Below are 17,843 nucleotides of genomic sequence, written 5' to 3' on the forward strand. Positions count from 1 at the left end.
ATCTTAGAGCCTCGAACTTCCATTTTCTTGAGTGAGACGCAGCTAGCGAGATATTGCAAAGTCCGTACCTTAAAGCCTTCTTAATAACATCTTTTAGCAATTCCTACGTCCATTCTCAAGAAGCCAGACATCAGAAAAAAAAACTGAAATTAAAATGCCAAAAGCATTCTTACTGAAGAGAAGATCCTTCGGCGGCTCAAGCTCAAGATCACACGACGAGGAATAGGTTGTGTAGGTTCTTTGTTACGATTTCCGCAAATTGACTTCTCTTTTTTTACTTTAATTAACTGCACGTACTGACTTCCATTTTCGTTCTATCTGGTATTTAAAATGCGTGTACTGTTTAATTGTTCCTTCTCAAGCACTCCGAATAAGTTGTTATATTCTTTGAAAAACAGCATTGAGTTAGCAAGCCGAAGAAATGTTTCAAAATTTCAAAACAACTGGACACAGGGAAAAGCTAACGTATTTTGGTTGATATTACAACAAATTTTAAAAGCAAAGACAAGCTAATACTAGCAAAGAGCTCACTGGATGTATTGGTCTGTAAGATATATAGATGATGAGAAACGAAAACGGTTGCTGCATATTCGTTTCGAAAAGGGTCGCCAAAATCGGAGGACTTCTCAACGGCAAATGAAAAAACAAAAAGTTGACTCTTTTCTCAAGGCCTACAAATAACTCAGCCATTTTTTGAACGCAGATAGCAAAGAAAAAGAGGGAAGAAGATCTGAAAGCGCCGAAGATGCCACCCAGGAAACGAGTTTAACAGACGCGCCGAAACTACCAGAACAATCTCCTCATATCGTCCGAAAGACAAATGATGTGTTTACCAATGCGAGAGTCATTCCTTTGAAGTACACAGCTGAAGACCAGTTCCCTACTGTTTACAGCCCTTTCTACCATCTGGCAATTCCTGGTGCGGCCAACCCATTTCAAGAGAGCTTTCAGGCATATTTTAATAACGTTTCAAGATCATTTTAGATATATGCATGCCACAGGCTTTAGGAACGAGAACTCCAAATGGGGTTCAAACTTAAAACACTCCTCATCCACCAGTATATAATTCTGAAATTTTTAAGAGTGAAATACCATTCGCAGCTCCGCCAGAGGTAATCTTACCTAACCAAACAAGGGAGCCCTATCGTTGCGATCAGTGTGGCAAAATTTTTAAAACAAAATACACCTTGGCGATCATCTAAAAATGCCAAAATCATACGTTTGCGCGGCCTTTTTTGTGCAATACCTGCGGGAAGGGTTTTCGCTTATCCTCCACGCTGTGCAGGCATAAAATCATTCACACCAAGGAAAAACCCTATAAATGCACCGTTTGCTTAAAAGCGTTCAACCGTTCGTCCACGCTCAAAACACACTTGCGAACACACAGCCTCGAGAAGGAATTTGTTTGTGAGCAGTGCGGGAAAGGTTTTCACCAAAAGGGCAATTTGCGAAATCACATTCTGATTCACACAGGCGAGAAGCCGTATAAGTGCACGTTGTGCCAAAAGGCTTTCAACAAACTATCGAATCTAAAGTTCCACATGCACGTTCATGCAGACAATTCGCCATATCGCTGTGGTGTCTGCAAAGTTTCGTTTTCTCGAAGATGCGACTTGAGAAGTCACCTACAGAGCGCTCATTCCCAAAAAGAAAGCGAATTCTGATTCTACTGTGACAGTTTCATTTGCCTTCGATTTTACCACGATCACGACATTGTGCATAATTTCCGTCTATACATGTTATTTCGGCTGATATTGACTTCGGATTTTCCTGTCGTAATTCTCTTAAGAATAGTGTTTACACGGAATAGGTTAAAATAATAAGCCGTAATTTCGATTTGCATTCATTTCTGAGGAAGGAGAACCACGCAAACTTGAGAAAACCAACACGTAATTAAAAATCAATGTCAGTAAAACTGTTACTGACTTCCACCATTTCTTTTTCCGAAAAGTAATTTTAGATTAATTATCCTCTTAAGAAAACTGGCGGATTTTTTGGTGCAACTACACTTCGAAGAACACATTTCAATTGATGCTGAAATGCAGTCGCTTTAAGACTATAGCCAAATGTAGCTTTTGTACCCTAAAACAAAGGTCTGGAATACGAGCTTACGCCGCGAAGATAGCCTCAGCGGGAGTGCGTGTGTTATAATCTTGTTTTTGTTACACTCCAATGCACCAGAGTACATGAGTATAATTCCTATAACCAAGCTTAATTGAAAACATCGGAGGTTCGTAGAGTCTAACATGAGTCTTTACAGAAGTATGATTCATGCATTACCATCGGTCTTCGTATCAGTCCATAATTCCCCGTTTCCAACGTTTCATTTCTAACTAAAAGTTGATCTTAGCAAAATAGAACACATTGTTCCACAGGACATCTGGTGGCAAAAGTCGGTGCAGTTGTAGTTCAGGCCTCGTACTCAGTTATAATGATTATTTTGAGTGTGTTGAAAATTAATTAAAAGTCCTTGTAAGGAGTTTACCTTAAAGAATGTACAAGTAACTGAATGTATATCGCTAAATAAGTACTCTGAGATTATCTTTATTTGTAGGTTGAAAGTTATCGTCAAAGACCGATAACTATAGATGATAGATTTGTATTATAAAGGCTATTGTGTGTAACATATTTGAATATCAGAAAATAAATTTAAATAAAAGTCCCTGTAGACGTTAAAAAGTGGTGTTTTGACTGTACATATTCTCATGTTTACATTGTTTGTACAAATATCCAAGCAAAATGCGAAGAACTTGAAAGCGCTATTAGAAAATTGGTTAAACGTTACTCAGTTTAGTTTCAATTCACCAAACAATTATGCACACCTCATGTTTAAAAAAGACCATAATTTTAAGTACATGCATGCGAGCAATTTACTGGAGAAAAATAAATAAAGGTATTGTTACGTTCGACAGAAGAGAACGCGTACGATTTTCCGTCGTTTTTCGAGATCTATCGCGTAGTTTTTTGATGACATTGTCCTCGATGCCACTTGATTTTCGAGGTTTTCGATGAAATGGCTAGCAGACTGGCTGGCATTTCGCCTCGAACGGTGGCCATAGTGACCGCAGGGTTCCCCTCACATGGAAAGCGCTGATTCTATGTGTGGTCGGGTTTTTTTCCTCGCTGTTTTAAGTTTTTTAGTTTCGCCAAGGTGAGTGAATTTGTGTCGATTTGTTCAAAGTATCTTCAGCCAATATGATTGATACTACGTAAGAGAACATCAAGAAGGTGTGTACTGGTGAGTTTTCTAGAAAACAGAAGCAGTAATTCACACCGTCAACAAGTCGGAGTTGCAATGTGTTGACCTCGTAGCTTTTCACAGCAAATTGTGACACCCGACCAATATATTCCCTTTGGTCATCACCATTGATAAGATGGATGCTAACTATTTCAAGTTGCTCAGTTATGGATTTCTAAATTACGGGTTTCTTACCAAATACACACACACACAAATACACAAACATTGCATATAGCTGGCTTTCCTTCGGGTCAAATTCCCGCGCGTTCATACGATGCCCTGTAAAAGATTTATGTCTCGTAAGGTCATAAACTGTCAGGATTTCGTTAAATGACTATTCCGATTCAAAAAAGGCAGTACAATGCATATTGCGCCTACGAAAAGCCAATTGCTTCTCGGCCTTTTGGCTGAAATCAAGTATCATTGTCAAACCATTGCACCCCGGTACTTTTCTCAGGATCTTATGATGCTAGCATTACACGGTTAACCCCGTTACCGGCTCGCGAGGGCCTTCTAGAACAAATTTACTTTTCTCGTAGTTTTAGTTTCTGCCTATTTTCAAGTATTTTATCTCAACTTTCCAGGCAACTTTGCCGTAAATTGGGGTGCAGTTTTCCTTCATATTGGTGATTGTGCAGTAGTCCCATTTGTCAAGAATTTTTACGGCTAAACACCCTGGTCACGCGAATTTATTGAACCTTTTTATCGGTCTTTCGCCTTGACCTGCACCTTTGCGCTTTCACAAGTCTTACGGGACAAGATATTTGCTGTCGAGTAGTTTGCCTTCAACCCACCGCGAAACCTTTTGTTTACACAAGGAGTGAGCAGAAGACATGCAAATTTATCGGCGATTTGCATTGATCTGCACGTTTGTGTTTGAAAAACTCTCATTTGGAACTTTTGCCAATTACCTTGACATTGAAAATTTTTGATTGCATTTTGGGCGCACAATTCCCGGCTTTGACATCTATGTAAGGAGACTTTTTTTCTACTGTACATGTTTAATTAAGGGACTCCGTATACACTGTGGTTGATTCTCCATGGGTATTGTCCCTTTATGTATATAAAACGGAATGTAGAAAGAAATGGTTTTCGAGGAAATTATTAATCTAAGTTACTCCAAAAAGATCGACCATTTTGGATAAACTGAAACAAGTTGCTTACTGATCCTGCCTGGAGCTTAAGAAATCATTGCTGTTGATATTTTAGTTCAAAACCAAAATTAAAGACTGACCAATATTACATTCGATATTTCTTAAAAAACATTGATGTTTGCACTTTTGCCAAAAACCAAGATGTGCTAGTTCTCATTCGGTGCTGAAAAATGTCCTGTACGTTAAAGTACTTTTAATCTTCACCTCCTTTGTAAGATATAATATCAATTACATTTCAATTTCGCGCGAGTCCCGCCGCTTGTATAAAAAATTCCAAGCTCTTTGACCGAACTTATCAATACCCGCTCTTTCCGATGAATTCATGAAGTCAGTGATTTCTCCAACTGAAGAAGAAAATAAAAATCGAGGCTGTGAATGACAGCAAGTTACAACATTTTGAAATTTCACGATTCTTTCGACGAAATGACCAGAATTTCCCGAATCAGGATTTGACAGCAGGTACCCCGGCGAAGATCTAAGACGCTGACGTCATCAAAAGGAGTACGTGTTTTTAAACGTTTTAGCGATAGCTCAAGGTTGTTCGATTTCTTGAAACTACGTGAATTATCCACTGACTGAATTGGGGGTAACTGCATGTAGTTCACAAAACGAGACATTATAAAACTTTGCATGTAAGTGTTCACGTTTTTCATACAATTCATAATTTTCACATTATCTAGTTGCAGGTTGCAGGCGATGGGCCAGACATGTACATAAATTGAAAGCAAGCGAGAAAAACTATTGTCAGCTGAAAAGATATAATAGATATAGATGTAAGGCCCCCAGAAGAAATTCACTGAAATTTAAACCCACTCCCTTATCTCTACCATTTAACCTTAATAAAGTTGGAAATAGGCGATAGAAAAACACGTTGTTTCTCCAAGTAGGCATATCTCTAAAGGTTTGCAATGTGTTTATAAACGGAAATTACGCAACCACGACAAAAAAGAGTGGTTTAAATTAAATATGGAAAGAAAGAAGAAAGGAAGATCTGTCGACTTTGAAGGGAATTAGGTGATGCGTGATTGTCGCCCAAAAAACAAACATTTAAATAAAACATATTCTTTTTGTAAGAAATAGGACAAGGAAAGACCCAGTCAAAAGGCCTTTTTTTTAAAAGAGATATTGATCCCATATTCCCTCACACTTAACTTTAATGCTAAAGGTGCAAACGGAATACCACTAAAGAACATGATTATATGGTTTGGTTTTTAGGCCTTTGAAGCAGTTTGACAGCAAGGTGACATGTCCAAAACGAATCCTCGTCTTTGAAGACAAGAAAAATAGAAATGTAATATCGAAACCTTGGTAGGTTTTTGAGTAGATGAGCCGTCAAATATGCTAATATAATTGTTTCCCGCCCACACTCACTGCACATGCAGTCATTTACACGAAAAGGTTCTCTCATCAACTGGAAGCAGGTGAGATCAGCAAAACAACCTTCCGGAGAGATGCGGCCACTTATTTAAGTGTTTAAGTAACGGCAGATAGTGGAGTAATTTAAAGAAAGTCTGACTAATGCACAACTAGAAAAGAGAATTCACTGCAAAAATGTAACGGTTTGAAAAGAGATGGGTGAAAAAAAAAATATTGGAAGTTTTATGCATGATGACATTGTGACTATTCACCTCTGACCAAACGAACAAGGGCTTGCCGTTTCTCTTCGGTTACCGAGGAGCACATTTATCGATAAACTCGGCTGATTATTGAACTTGTGTGGTACATACTAAAACAACTTTTCCTCTCATTGTTGGTAAAAGTGGTGGAAATCCATCTCCACTTCGGTAAATAATCGCCAACTATTCTTAAAATGAAAATGAATCACATGCGAAAACTTGAGTAATTCTAATCTTAAAAGAAAAGCGAGCTAACAATAACAGTACTGTCTCAAAACGTCAGAAACATATCAAAACCTAAAACTGCTACTCAAATAAAGGAAGGTGCAATTAAAGAAGGATTTGGCTTTCATATAAGTAACGACGGCGTATTTTCAATTTAGACACCATTAATAACAAACAATAACAAAAAATTGACGCCATATGCAAACAGGGATGACTTGAAATTTGGGAGAGAAAAAAAAACACTTCAAGACCTTTTCGCCCTTATTTTGTCAACCCTTACTCTTTAAATTAAAGTACTTTGCTCAAGCCATCTAGTTCCCATTTTCAATTTATTTTAGCATAAAAAATTAAGAAGCCTTCATTATCTGGCTTGGTATCGCCGATGTTCGATTTAATGTTTGAGACTATTTTTGTGATATTTATATTTCCTTAATACTATTTTATTTTTTTAGGGGTCCTTTTTGTTTTACGTTCTTTCCCTATAGGCTATTTTACACTTAGGCTGAGCCTTCAAAAAACGGAAAAAAAGAAATAAAAAATATGCAGAACTTAGCTCTGCTTTTTAAGTTTAATGTAGACATGAACTCTATTAAACTTTGCTAATTGCTATCGGTGTGTGTATTTACTTTCCGCACTGCGTTGAAATGCTTATAAAACGCTTAAGTAATTGCCAAAAAAACCTAAAAATAGTCAAAAGATAGCGAACAAGGTCTAAGAAGATTGTTCCTTCAAAATACTGTACTTTAAGATTTCCTTCATACAAGGATTTATTCAGAAGCACCAGTGAAGATTAAGTATAAACCCGAACGGCCTGTTAAACAACTTTAATAAACAGACCACTTTTTTTAAAAGCACATTATCCTAAATATAAGCAATATTGACACAACTTTCGGCGTACTGCTCAATAGCTTTCACTTCCAATTACAATACTATATAGAATTACACACATGTGTGATAGACGCTTTTTGGAAAAAAGTTTTGAGCTTTCTGACACTTACAAATGGCTGACAAATAATCGGTCGAAAGGACACCTGTAATATCTTTTTCAAACACTTGCAGCATGAACGTGGGCTTCTTAAAGACATCGTATTGAGCAAAGCCAGGGGGTTAAGGCTGGAAACCAGAACTCTTAAGTTGAGATATAAAGCTAAGAACTTTAAGCGTTCAGGAAAGGGTCGCGTGTTGTATGTGCGTGAGTGTGTTTTTTTACTTTTTTCTTTGCAGACATTTTCGTTCTCACACAGGTGCACCGGGATTATCGGCGCACTGCCGTTACATTTTGGCCAAAAAGCAACGAATTGAAAAGAGAAAGCCCCCAGGAGAAACGACGAAATGAATAGCAGATATTTGAATGCTTTTAGCACCGAGTGACTTTCGCAGCTGCCCTTGAAAAAAAATTGCTTTAGCTCCATATTATTCGTCGAAAAGTAAATAGAAATCAAATACAACATCGAAAACAAGCTGTCAGGTGCTAAGGTGGTCCAAGTTCGATGGTCAAGAGACAACTGCACTCTCCGGAAACCGCGGAATGAATTTGTTTAAGTATTCAAGAGATGTGGGTCATTTTCAAGATGGCACAACCAGGTGCGTTCCACCGGACTCTGACTTCATAAGAGCCTTCATAACACTTAATGAAACCGCAGCATTTCACTAGAAGGCGTGTTAACTACGAGAAACAAAAAACACACTACCTTAGCGGGGAACCCGTTGCTTTTGTTTTCCTCTTTCTTTCTGTAACAGCCCATTTAATTAATCAAAAGACACTAAACCTAAAGCCATTCAAAACAGCACCAAAGTTGCTGGAAGAGTGTAGAGGAAGGAACACTTCAGACAAACAACGACATCTCTTCAGGCCGCGTGCAAAACCCATGAAACATCACCTTAGCGAGACACTCGTTGCTTTTAATTGTGAGAAGCCACTTATTGAAGGACCGAAAAGCCATGAACTCTAAAAAGCGGATTGCCATAGGAGACTGCGGGCAAAACGAGTCAGCTGCAGCATCTCTCAAGTCAAGTTTATGACGCATGAAAGGAAGTTTTCACGTGACGTCATTGCCGCCATGTTGGTGGCCGAAAACGAAAGATCTCGCATTATCTCCTTTTGTTTGTCCACCAGAAGTCGTACATTTCTCTATTGCTATTCGTGTTTCTAGAGGTTGGTTGAAAACGTCCTATTCTTAGAAGTACTGTTAAGGCCCGTTTTAAACGTTGCATTTCACATGTGCCGAATCTAATGCAAATGAGAGAAAAACAATAGATTTTTCTCATTTGCATTAGACTTGGCACATGTGAAATGCGACGTTCAAACCGGGCCTAACTGCAAATTACAGAATTTCATAGACAAAGAACACTAACTGCGATACACAATTATTGCTGATAAGTGTAATATGACCAAAGTAGCCCCAAGCTTTTGTATTCGTCACTGTCCTCTTTGAATAAATAGAAAAGTCCACGATGCAAATGTGAGACAGTAACGTAGATAAAGGTGAGATATTTAAAATAAACCGACTTGAAAACAATACTTGTCTGTACGTCGTTGTGACTTTATGAACATAGTCGTATATCACTACGTATGATTAATAAAGGAAGAAGATTAAAAAAAAAAAAACTTCGGGAAGGGAAGAATAAACCACTCAGCTATCATTGGTTGTGCAATAGAAACCCTTTTAGTTTAATTTGAAGGCGAAACTGTTGAGAGAGTTCAAATCTTTTGTTTTGGAACAGTTATCCAGACTAGGCTGTGTAGTTAATCCCTAACCGGCAATTAAGCGCGTGTCATCTTGTACTCCAAGCAGAAAGGCCAGCCACGTATAAAACACCAGCAAGACTGCCTACTCAGACAAGATCAAGGAGTTTGCAGAGCGTCTTGAAGAATCCCTGATGTACTACCATGAGCAGAGTGCCGAGGACACATAGAGCTCTCTTCGTAACAGCAATTACAGTGCTGCACTGTTCGTATTTGGCAAGAGAGAGCGGAAGAACACAGACTAGTTTGAAGCCTACATCACAGAGATGGAGCCAGCTATCATCACGAAGCGCAACGCACTGGTCGACTACAAGCATGACCCATGACAGAAGAACCTCCTGAATCTTAGGGCCGCTCGAAACAAGGCCCAGCGAACGGCACTGCTGCGGGAATAACGACTGGATTCAACTCTCAGAGAGAATCCAGCAAGCCTCTCTCACCGGCCATATCAGGGACATGCATGCGGACATCAAGCATGCAACAGGCAAGCCAGTCAAGAAAGCTGCACCCTTAAAATCCAAAACAGGGAAAGTCATCACAACTCAGGACAAACAGCTAGAAAGACGGATCGAGTGCTATCTTGACCTTTATTCCGGAACAAAAAAAAGTCTCTCAGGAAGAACTTGATGCGATCGAGGATCTGCCCGTACTGGAGGAACTTGACGCCGAGCCGACCACGAAAGAACTTAGCAAAGCTATTGATGCGTTGGCAAGCGGGAAAGCACGGGAGAAGATGGCACACCCCCTGAAATCATCAAGTGCGGCAAGTCAGCCCTCTTCCAACCAGTTCATGGACTTCTGTGCCTTTGCTGGAGCGAAGGGAAGGTACTTAAGGATATGTGCGACTCAAAGGTCGTCACGCTGTACAAATGCGCGCAAGGGCTACCGCAGTGATAGCAACAACTACCGGGGCATATCTTTGCTGATTATCGTAGGAAAAGTTTGGGCCCGTGTGGTCTCGCCTGCAAGTCCTTACCAGCTGCGTTCCGAGTCCTGAGTCTCAATAGGGAGCTTAAGATCTACGACGACGACGTCGACGAAAACGCCACAAAACAACATCATTGGTTAAAAGAGCATAAATAATCGTGCTGCACGTGCAGCACGGATTTTAGCTCATATTTTTGCGGTTCTCTGCATGACGACGCCGTCAAATCACTAAATTTTAGGTTTTGAAGACAACGTGAGCACGCACCAGCGAATCGTTCATTCCCTATTTTCAGTCTGAAACCGCTCGTACCAATTTATTTTTAGGACACTTCGCCCACATTGTACGAAGTGAACGAAGTGGAATAATCGCGAAAGACTTTTACTAGAGCGAAGTTCTATTTTGAGGTGACAATTTCGTCGACGTCGCCGTCGTAGATCTTAAGGTCCCAAATGTGGCTTTAGGGCGGAGCGTTCCAAGGTCGATATGATTTTCTCCATTCGACAGCTGCAAAAGAAATGCTGTGAACAACAGATGCCACTCTACATCGCATTCATCGATCTTACCAAGGCTTTTGACCTTGTAAGCAGAAGTGGCCTGTTCAAGCTCCTGGACTAACGTCATGGGCCAGAGCGTCCCGGCTCCTCCAACTATCAGCATCAAAAGCGAGGTCCTTGAGGTCACCGATCATTTCACCTACCTTGGCTCTATTGTGTCCAGCAATTTGTCTCTAAACTCAGAGATCGACAAGCGCATCGCCAAGGCCACGGCTGCCGCCGTTTTGTCTAAGTTGAGCAAGAAGGTGTGGGAAAACAGTCAGCTGACCTTGAATACCAAGCTCAAGGTATACCAGGCATGCGTCCTCAGTACCTTACTGCACGACAGTGAGTCTTAGATGACATACGCTAGACAGGAGAACCGCCTGGAAAGCTTCCATCTGCGCTGCTTACGACGGATAATGGGCATTACATGGCAGGACAGACACTTCGCTTGCATACCCTATGTGCGGGCGAACAAAAGAAAGATAAAGAAGTTTTCTTGTGTTTTCATGAAATGATTTTAAGGTATGTCTTCTTAAAAAGCTTAACATTCTACAACCTTTTGCAAGTATGTGCATGATCAATATGATTGTTCCACTTTAAGTCATTAGATACAACGAGCCCTAGATCTTTTATAGTTGATACATGATTAAGAGATTTCGAGTCTAAATTTTAGTCATAGTTAATAGGTTCCTTTTTTTCCGAGAAACTGTCAATATTTCGCATTTTGAGCTTTTAAAACGAAGCTGCCATGCCTGACTCCAGTAATTAAGACAATTAAGGTCATCTTGGAGAGCAGCACAATCAGATTCTTCTTTGATGACTCTAGTTCTCTTTGAATCATCAGCAAATAAAGCAGCACGACTGTCAATAACGGCCGGTAGATCGTTCACATACACTAGGAATAAAAGCGGGCCTAGGATGCTACCTTGAGGCACCCCGGACGTTACGGGTAGACTGCTGGAAGTATATCCATGAACAAGACATCGTTGACTGCGGTTATTAAGATAACTATCTAACCACTTGAGCAGCGGACCGCATATACCATACTGGGCAAGTTTAAATAGAAGCCGCTGATGCGATACGCTATCAAAGAATATACTATCCGACTGCATGGCATTGTCCAGATTTTGGCCGATCTCATGATAAAATGTTAATAACTGTGTAACTGTAGGGCGACTCTTGAAAAAACCATGTTGTGAGTAGTCAAAGAGAGCACAGAGGTGGTTATTAACGCAGTTGAATACACAACGCTCTAATACTTTTGAAATGACGCAAAGAATAGAAATTGGACGATAATTGGAAACATCATCTCTCTTTCCTTTTTTTATGGACTGGAACAACTAAAGAGTTTTTCCATTCAACAGGGAGTTCACCAGTTACGAGTGATAAGTTGAAAAGATGACAAATAGACGGGGCTAGTTCCAAAGCACATTCTTTCAGGACGTACGTCGGAAGACCATCGGAGCCTGGAGCTTTATGAGGGTCAAGCTTAGTAAGGACCTCGAAAATCACTTTCTCGGAAAGACAAACATTGTCCAGGAGAGGCACATTCATTCTAGGAGCCGGTGGATCAAGTTGAGAGGCAGAGCCTGAATCGTTCGTAAATTTAGAATAGAAAAAGCTGTTAAATGCCTCGGCCTTGTCGATCGCTGAGCAGTAGGTAGAACCATTGAATGTCACACTGGCAGGAATTCAATTTGATTTAGTTTTGTGACGAAAGTGACTCCAAAAGCGTTTTGGATTTTCTTTCACAGATTCGCCAAGAGATTCATTATACTCCTTGACTTTTTTATTTATTAACTTTTTTGACGCTCTTCTCAATTCTCTGAATTTCTCGCGGTGGTGTTCACCTTTGAGTCTTTTAGCTGTTCGTCTAGATGTTTCTTTTTTCTTCAACAGATGTAGAACTTCTTTATCAATCCAAGGAGGAGTGTTTACATTTTTTAACTTAATCTTGGGAATATGAGAGTCGATGATATTCAGTACTGCGGATTTCCATTTCAACCAGCAATTGTTCACATCGGAACCACTGAGGCTTTCAGTAATTATGGTGCTTTGCTTGAGATCATTTTTCAGTAATTCAAGGTCAGCTCCTTTAAATTTATAAACATAACGTTCGGGTTTCTTGATACGGCGTTGGTGACCAAGAATATCGAATTCAACGAGATGGTGATCCGTGGAGAGACCAGCCTCATCAGGACTAATTCTGGCTATGTCTTGCAGAGAAATGGGTGGGAAGCGTATTTAATTGCAAAAAACAATGATCTACAATAGCTTCGCAAAATATAGCTTCAGTAGAATTCTGGGAGTTAACAAAACCACAGTTTTCAATCCTTTTGATGCCAGGGAAATTGAAGTCACCCATGATTATAGTGTGGCTTTTTGTTATACGTGTGCAGTTTCTCAGGAAAGCAGTAATGTGATCATGGAATTCCGTTTCGCTGTTTGGAGGTCTGTAGATAACACTGACTAATATTTTAGAGGCATCCGTAAGGTTTAGTTCAACACAAACCATCTCCATCTCAGTTTTTAAGTCGCTTCTTCTTTGTGAAGGAATCGTATTCTTGATCGCTAACAAGACACCTCCACCAACTCTTCCGACACGATCACGTCTGTATATCATGTAACCATTTTCTAGTAGTTCAGCATCTTTAATTGAATCATTAAGCCACGTCTCCGTAACTCCAACAACATCATAATCGTTTCCGAGTAAAAATTGTTTAAATGCCGAGAGCTGGCAGATTTTTTCTCTGTCAGGGCCTTTACGTAGACTTTTTAAACTCATTGCATTAAGAAGAATCGGTGTGAAGTCTTTTTTCTTCAACATTGAGCCAGAAGAATCGGTAGCACGAAGGTTTGACGGACCAGAATTTAATTTGAAAACCCAATCACCCTTTAAAACAGCTGGGAACGTAGCTAAGGAGTTTCAATAATAGGAACAAGGACATTTGGATCTTTTGATGTTAAAACGCCTTTTCTTGTAAAACAATAGGCAATTACTGTAGAGGTCGTAGGTAATGTTTGCTGGTCCACCAACCGTAACTTGCAGATTCAGTAAGCACAGCGAAGACGACGAAATTCTTAAGTTTTTAAGGAGCAAAGACCAAACTGGAGGCAACAACTCACCACCATTCGTGTAAAAACATCTTAGAAAGTCATAGTCTTGCTCAGTTTCGGAAGGCGAGCACCCCAGGAGGAGAAAAAAGAAAAAAAAAGGGAAGAGCTAATCCAAGCTCGTCTGCACTTCATTTCCATAATAGTAATCGATATGTAAACATGAAAGAGGAGCACATTCAAGCAAAGCATGACATCTTCTTACCACAGGTAAACTGCTAAAACCAATGAAATATCACCTTAACACGACACCAATTGTTTTTAAGTAAAGCGACAGCCAACATATCAAACTACAACAAGAACTCAGTATAGAACTTCAAACAGTTCATAGGTTCATTGAACGGATGTAAGAGTCTGGAGAACACTAGAACACAGCGCAAAATCTCCTCAATGAGAAGCGTGCAAGCACCCAAAAGCAAGATAACATCTCTTTTGAAAGGCACTTCCAAGATCTAAGTGTTAATTCTCCTTAATGACTGCCATACGTTTCTCTTAAAGCGTTATCGGAATTTTAAATTTCTTTATTCACATTACCTGCTTGCTTGACAACGTGCTGATCTTGCAAGGGGAAAATATATATCAATCCCTCTAGGGAGCCTACGGTGACAGCTATAGCGCACTTAATAAAACGCGTAAGAGCTAGAGGCTCTTAAAACAGCGCCAATGTCAAGTTGTTCGTCACTTTAAATGATCCCCAGTAGACACAAAATGGGAATGAAAACTTGACCGAAAAAGCCACTGATACTGATTTGATAGCTCCAAGCTCTCCTCACAGGCATTAATACAATTAATTATTATATGGCTACAACAGTACGCGCGCTCTGATTGGCTGCTGAGCGGGCAAGATTTTCTTGTAATGACCGGGCATCATGAAAATTTTTCTCGACTCGACGGCTCTTTTGAGTTCAGAGTAAAAGTTACGAGCGTGTGGGCGAAAACCAAAAAAAATATATGGACAAAGTAAAACTATATTTTCAATAACTGAACGAAAAATTAGGATAGAGATACTTCTTTAGTATGAGCGACTAAGAGAGCCACAGCGGAAGCGAGTTTTATTATTCAAAGGACGAAGAACAGGCCAAAACAGAGCGCTAAAAAGGCCATATAATAAATAACTTACTAACCTCGTCCGTTCGGTCATTACAGGGAAATCTCAGACCTCGGCCTCGGTCTGCGATTTCCCAGTAATGACCTCACTCTCGATTAATAAGTGGTATATATATATAGTAAACAACCGTATTTTAATATGGCCGACAAATAATATTCCCTTTCTTGACTTAAACTCGTTTTTGGCTCATTCAAGGATTTTACTTTGCCTGGATACAGGAAGATAAGACAAGGAAAGAGATCACGTGCGAGCAAAGGCGGGAGGGACTGGGGAGAGAATGCGCTCGCTTTGTTGCTCGAGGTTTCAACAGTCAACTGGGAAGGGGTGGAGTCAGTAATTTTTGATCAATTTTATGGTATACCAAAAATAACCACTGTAACTAAACAAACGTCAATATTAAAACGGGTAATGGCTGTTTACGCTAAGACGTATTTTGTTTTTACTGTCATGATAACTTTAGGGGCACTATTACGGCGCTGCAACAAAAATACTTGACAATAAATTCCTTCGGGAAATGCGCTCCAACATCTGGATTTTGAGGCCAACAACAGAAGCCAAAATCTTCGTTTAAGCAATGACTGTTTTTTTCAAAATGAAATCTCCAACGTATTTTCCCGACAGCCTGGTTTCTGGACAACCCAGTACTTGGCTAAAAAGAACTCACGTCCTAAATTCAGCCAATCAGCGACAAGGGCAATACCAAAAAAACTGACGTTGTGTTATTAGCCAATCAATGACGAGAGTGAGACGAAAGAAATTGATGTCATATTACTAGCCAATCAGAGACCAGAAAAAAATAAAAATAAAAATAATAATGTCACATTATTAGCCAATCTGTTTCCATTGGTTTAGTATTCGAGTGAAAATTATGCTGTCATTCAGGGACTACAAGATGTAGAAGAAAAATTATACGTTAAACTTGTGGAGTTGTTACAAATCTTTTTTTTCTTATAAATGACTAAAAACACTTTCTTGAAGGTCGTTAACTTTAATATTTTTTAAGTAGAGAGTACTTTTTTTTCAAATGAGTCCACGATCATGAGCCAAAAACTTTGAATAGTTTTAAAAATAGATTGAGCACTTTCTTTAAAACATTGAGTGCATGATCTTGAGCGAACAACTCCCATATTGATACAACCAAATTTTTATGATTTATTCCTCACCGAGTGGGGAGTAAAAGTATTAGCCATCGAGTGGCCAATTAGCATTCGGTGTGTCTCTGTTGAGACCCTCCCCCTAAGGGGGCCTTGTTCCCTTGTTTCCTTCAAGAGTTTGTTTGTGTTCCTTTGTTCCCGAAATAGGCCTTTTGCAACAAACGATCACATGGTACAAAATCCGCCATGCTGGAGGGCAAGCTCATTATTATTCCCCCACTGAGACATTGAAACAAAGGCAAGTCAAGCTTGACTGGTTCAGGTCTCTTTGTTTTAACGTCCTAGTCGGGCAATAATAATGAGCTTGCCCTCCAGCATGGCGGATTTTGTACCATGTGATCGTTTGTTGCAGAAGGCCTATTGCTTTCAAATTTGTTCTCATCTTCTTGACCCCTAAAATGGTTTATGTTCCGTTGTACCCTAAGATATTTTATCTTTGTTTCCCTGTTGCCCTGTTCCCCAATTGAAATTAGCTTAGACTGCTCGACTAGTCCCTTCTGAGTCATATGTAGTTCAACCGCCCGCTGTGGTCACGCAAGCGAGCCGAGGGGAAAATGGTGATAGAGCGAGATGTCCCTCAAGCGACTTTGCATCTAATATATCAAGCTCTGATTCAGCCACGTTTTGACTATTGTAATATTGTTTGGGGAAACTGCGTGATAACTGTGCATAACAAGATACAAAAACTACAAAACAGGGCAGCCCGTGTTTTGACTTATTCAAATTATAATGCTAATGCTGGTCACTTGTTTGAGCTCCTTGGATGGAAAAATCTAGCTTCCCAGCAGCAAATACATAGTGCCACAATGGTCTATACCGGTAAGTCTCTGCACAGTTTAGCTCCAGACTATTTACCGGGTATGTTCTAAATTTGAATGGAGAGAAACTGCGTATAACCTAAGAGACAATGAGAATAAGCTTAATGTTCTATTGCCGCGCACAAACTATTATACGAATAGCTTTAGCTATAGTGGCACCACCTTTTGAAAATAGTCTTCCTCTTGACATAAGACAAGCAGAGTCCCTTGGGTTATTTAAGCATTTAATTAAAGAAGTACGTTGAGGCACGGCATTCGTGGAAAGCAGCTTTAGTGAGGTTTAGGTTTTAAGTATAGTTTTTTGTAATAGTATCTCAACTATCTGCTGCACAAAACCCTTAGGAGGGTCTCCTTGTTTACGTTAAGCAAGTAAAAATAAAAACAAAAACATGATTGACTTCAATTTTAAAATGGGAAAACGGTCTCTTAAAGTAGGGTTTAAGTTGTTCGCTCCTAATGATCAGTTCTTTGTTAAAATTTTAGTCTTGAGTTTAAATTTACAACTCGAGATCTTTTCATGACTTAGTATAATTATGTCCAGTTCTATAACATATCACTAGGTAACATTTTAGTTTAAGTGAGTTTCTTCATATAGATGGTTTTCCCTCGGCGTCAAAGCAGCCATGTTGGTGCACAGAGCAATAGAGAAAAAAAAAGTCTTTTTAGCAATTTGATCTATTATAATGCAAAATATGGGCCATAATTAACTATTGTTTTGTGCATCAACATCACGATGGCCGTCTCATCACGTGATTGAAAGCCACCTAGTAACCTCGAGGCTTTCTCTAAATTTACAACTCAAGGTCTTTACATGACTTGGTATATTTATATCCGATTCTATAATTTAATTAGGTAGTATTTTAGTTTTTACAATGTTTCTTCATTTGGGAATGACGACGTAACCTCAAGACTCTAGATCTCTTTCCAAATGTATTTTGATGAATGAGAGAAAATCCAGGACTTTCGTGCTATCTCCTCGAAATACCAAAGTCCAGACCAGTGGCTTGCTTCTCCCTATTCCATTTGAAGTTATAGTTTGGGAAAGGAATTCTAAATTTTTTGACGTAGTTCTTACTATATAAATCCATAATTTCCTCTGGCAAAAGTTCGCATTTAAATATACGAAATTCGTCCAGAATTCCTCGCAGTGGTTTCTCCATGTTAGGTGCTCCAAGATTCGCACACTTCCATCGCGCCTGCGCG

General features: G+C 39.6%; 1 protein-coding gene, 1 long non-coding RNA gene and 1 pseudogene across 3 annotated transcripts in view; 2 read left to right on the forward strand and 1 right to left on the reverse strand.

Annotated features, from left to right (window-relative positions):
- The first annotated feature begins 992 nt into the window (after window positions 1–992).
- Window positions 993–2,679, forward strand: LOC138055933 (fez family zinc finger protein 2 pseudogene; annotated as a pseudogene).
- A 357-nt stretch (window positions 2,680–3,036) lies between these two features.
- LOC138057172 (uncharacterized) lies at window positions 3,037–8,752 on the forward strand. Its single transcript, XR_011133609.1, has 3 exons — window positions 3,037–3,151; window positions 5,608–5,700; window positions 7,458–8,752. It is a non-coding gene; the product is annotated as an uncharacterized lncRNA (long non-coding RNA).
- Window positions 8,753–16,544: 7,792 nt separating this feature from the next.
- The window catches only part of LOC138057948 (uncharacterized), an 11,553-nt gene continuing 10,254 nt past the window's right edge, over window positions 16,545–17,843 (reverse strand). For both annotated transcript variants that reach the window (XM_068903852.1, XM_068903853.1), the window contains one exon: window positions 16,545–17,843. This exon is cut by the window's right edge and continues 154 nt beyond it. In XM_068903852.1, coding sequence (XP_068759953.1) covers window positions 17,609–17,843 — 235 coding nt within the window. In that variant the 3' untranslated portion in view covers window positions 16,545–17,608.

This window comes from Montipora capricornis, chromosome 7, assembly GCF_036669925.1.
Source record: "Montipora capricornis isolate CH-2021 chromosome 7, ASM3666992v2, whole genome shotgun sequence".
Taxonomy (NCBI): Eukaryota; Metazoa; Cnidaria; class Anthozoa; order Scleractinia; family Acroporidae; genus Montipora; species Montipora capricornis.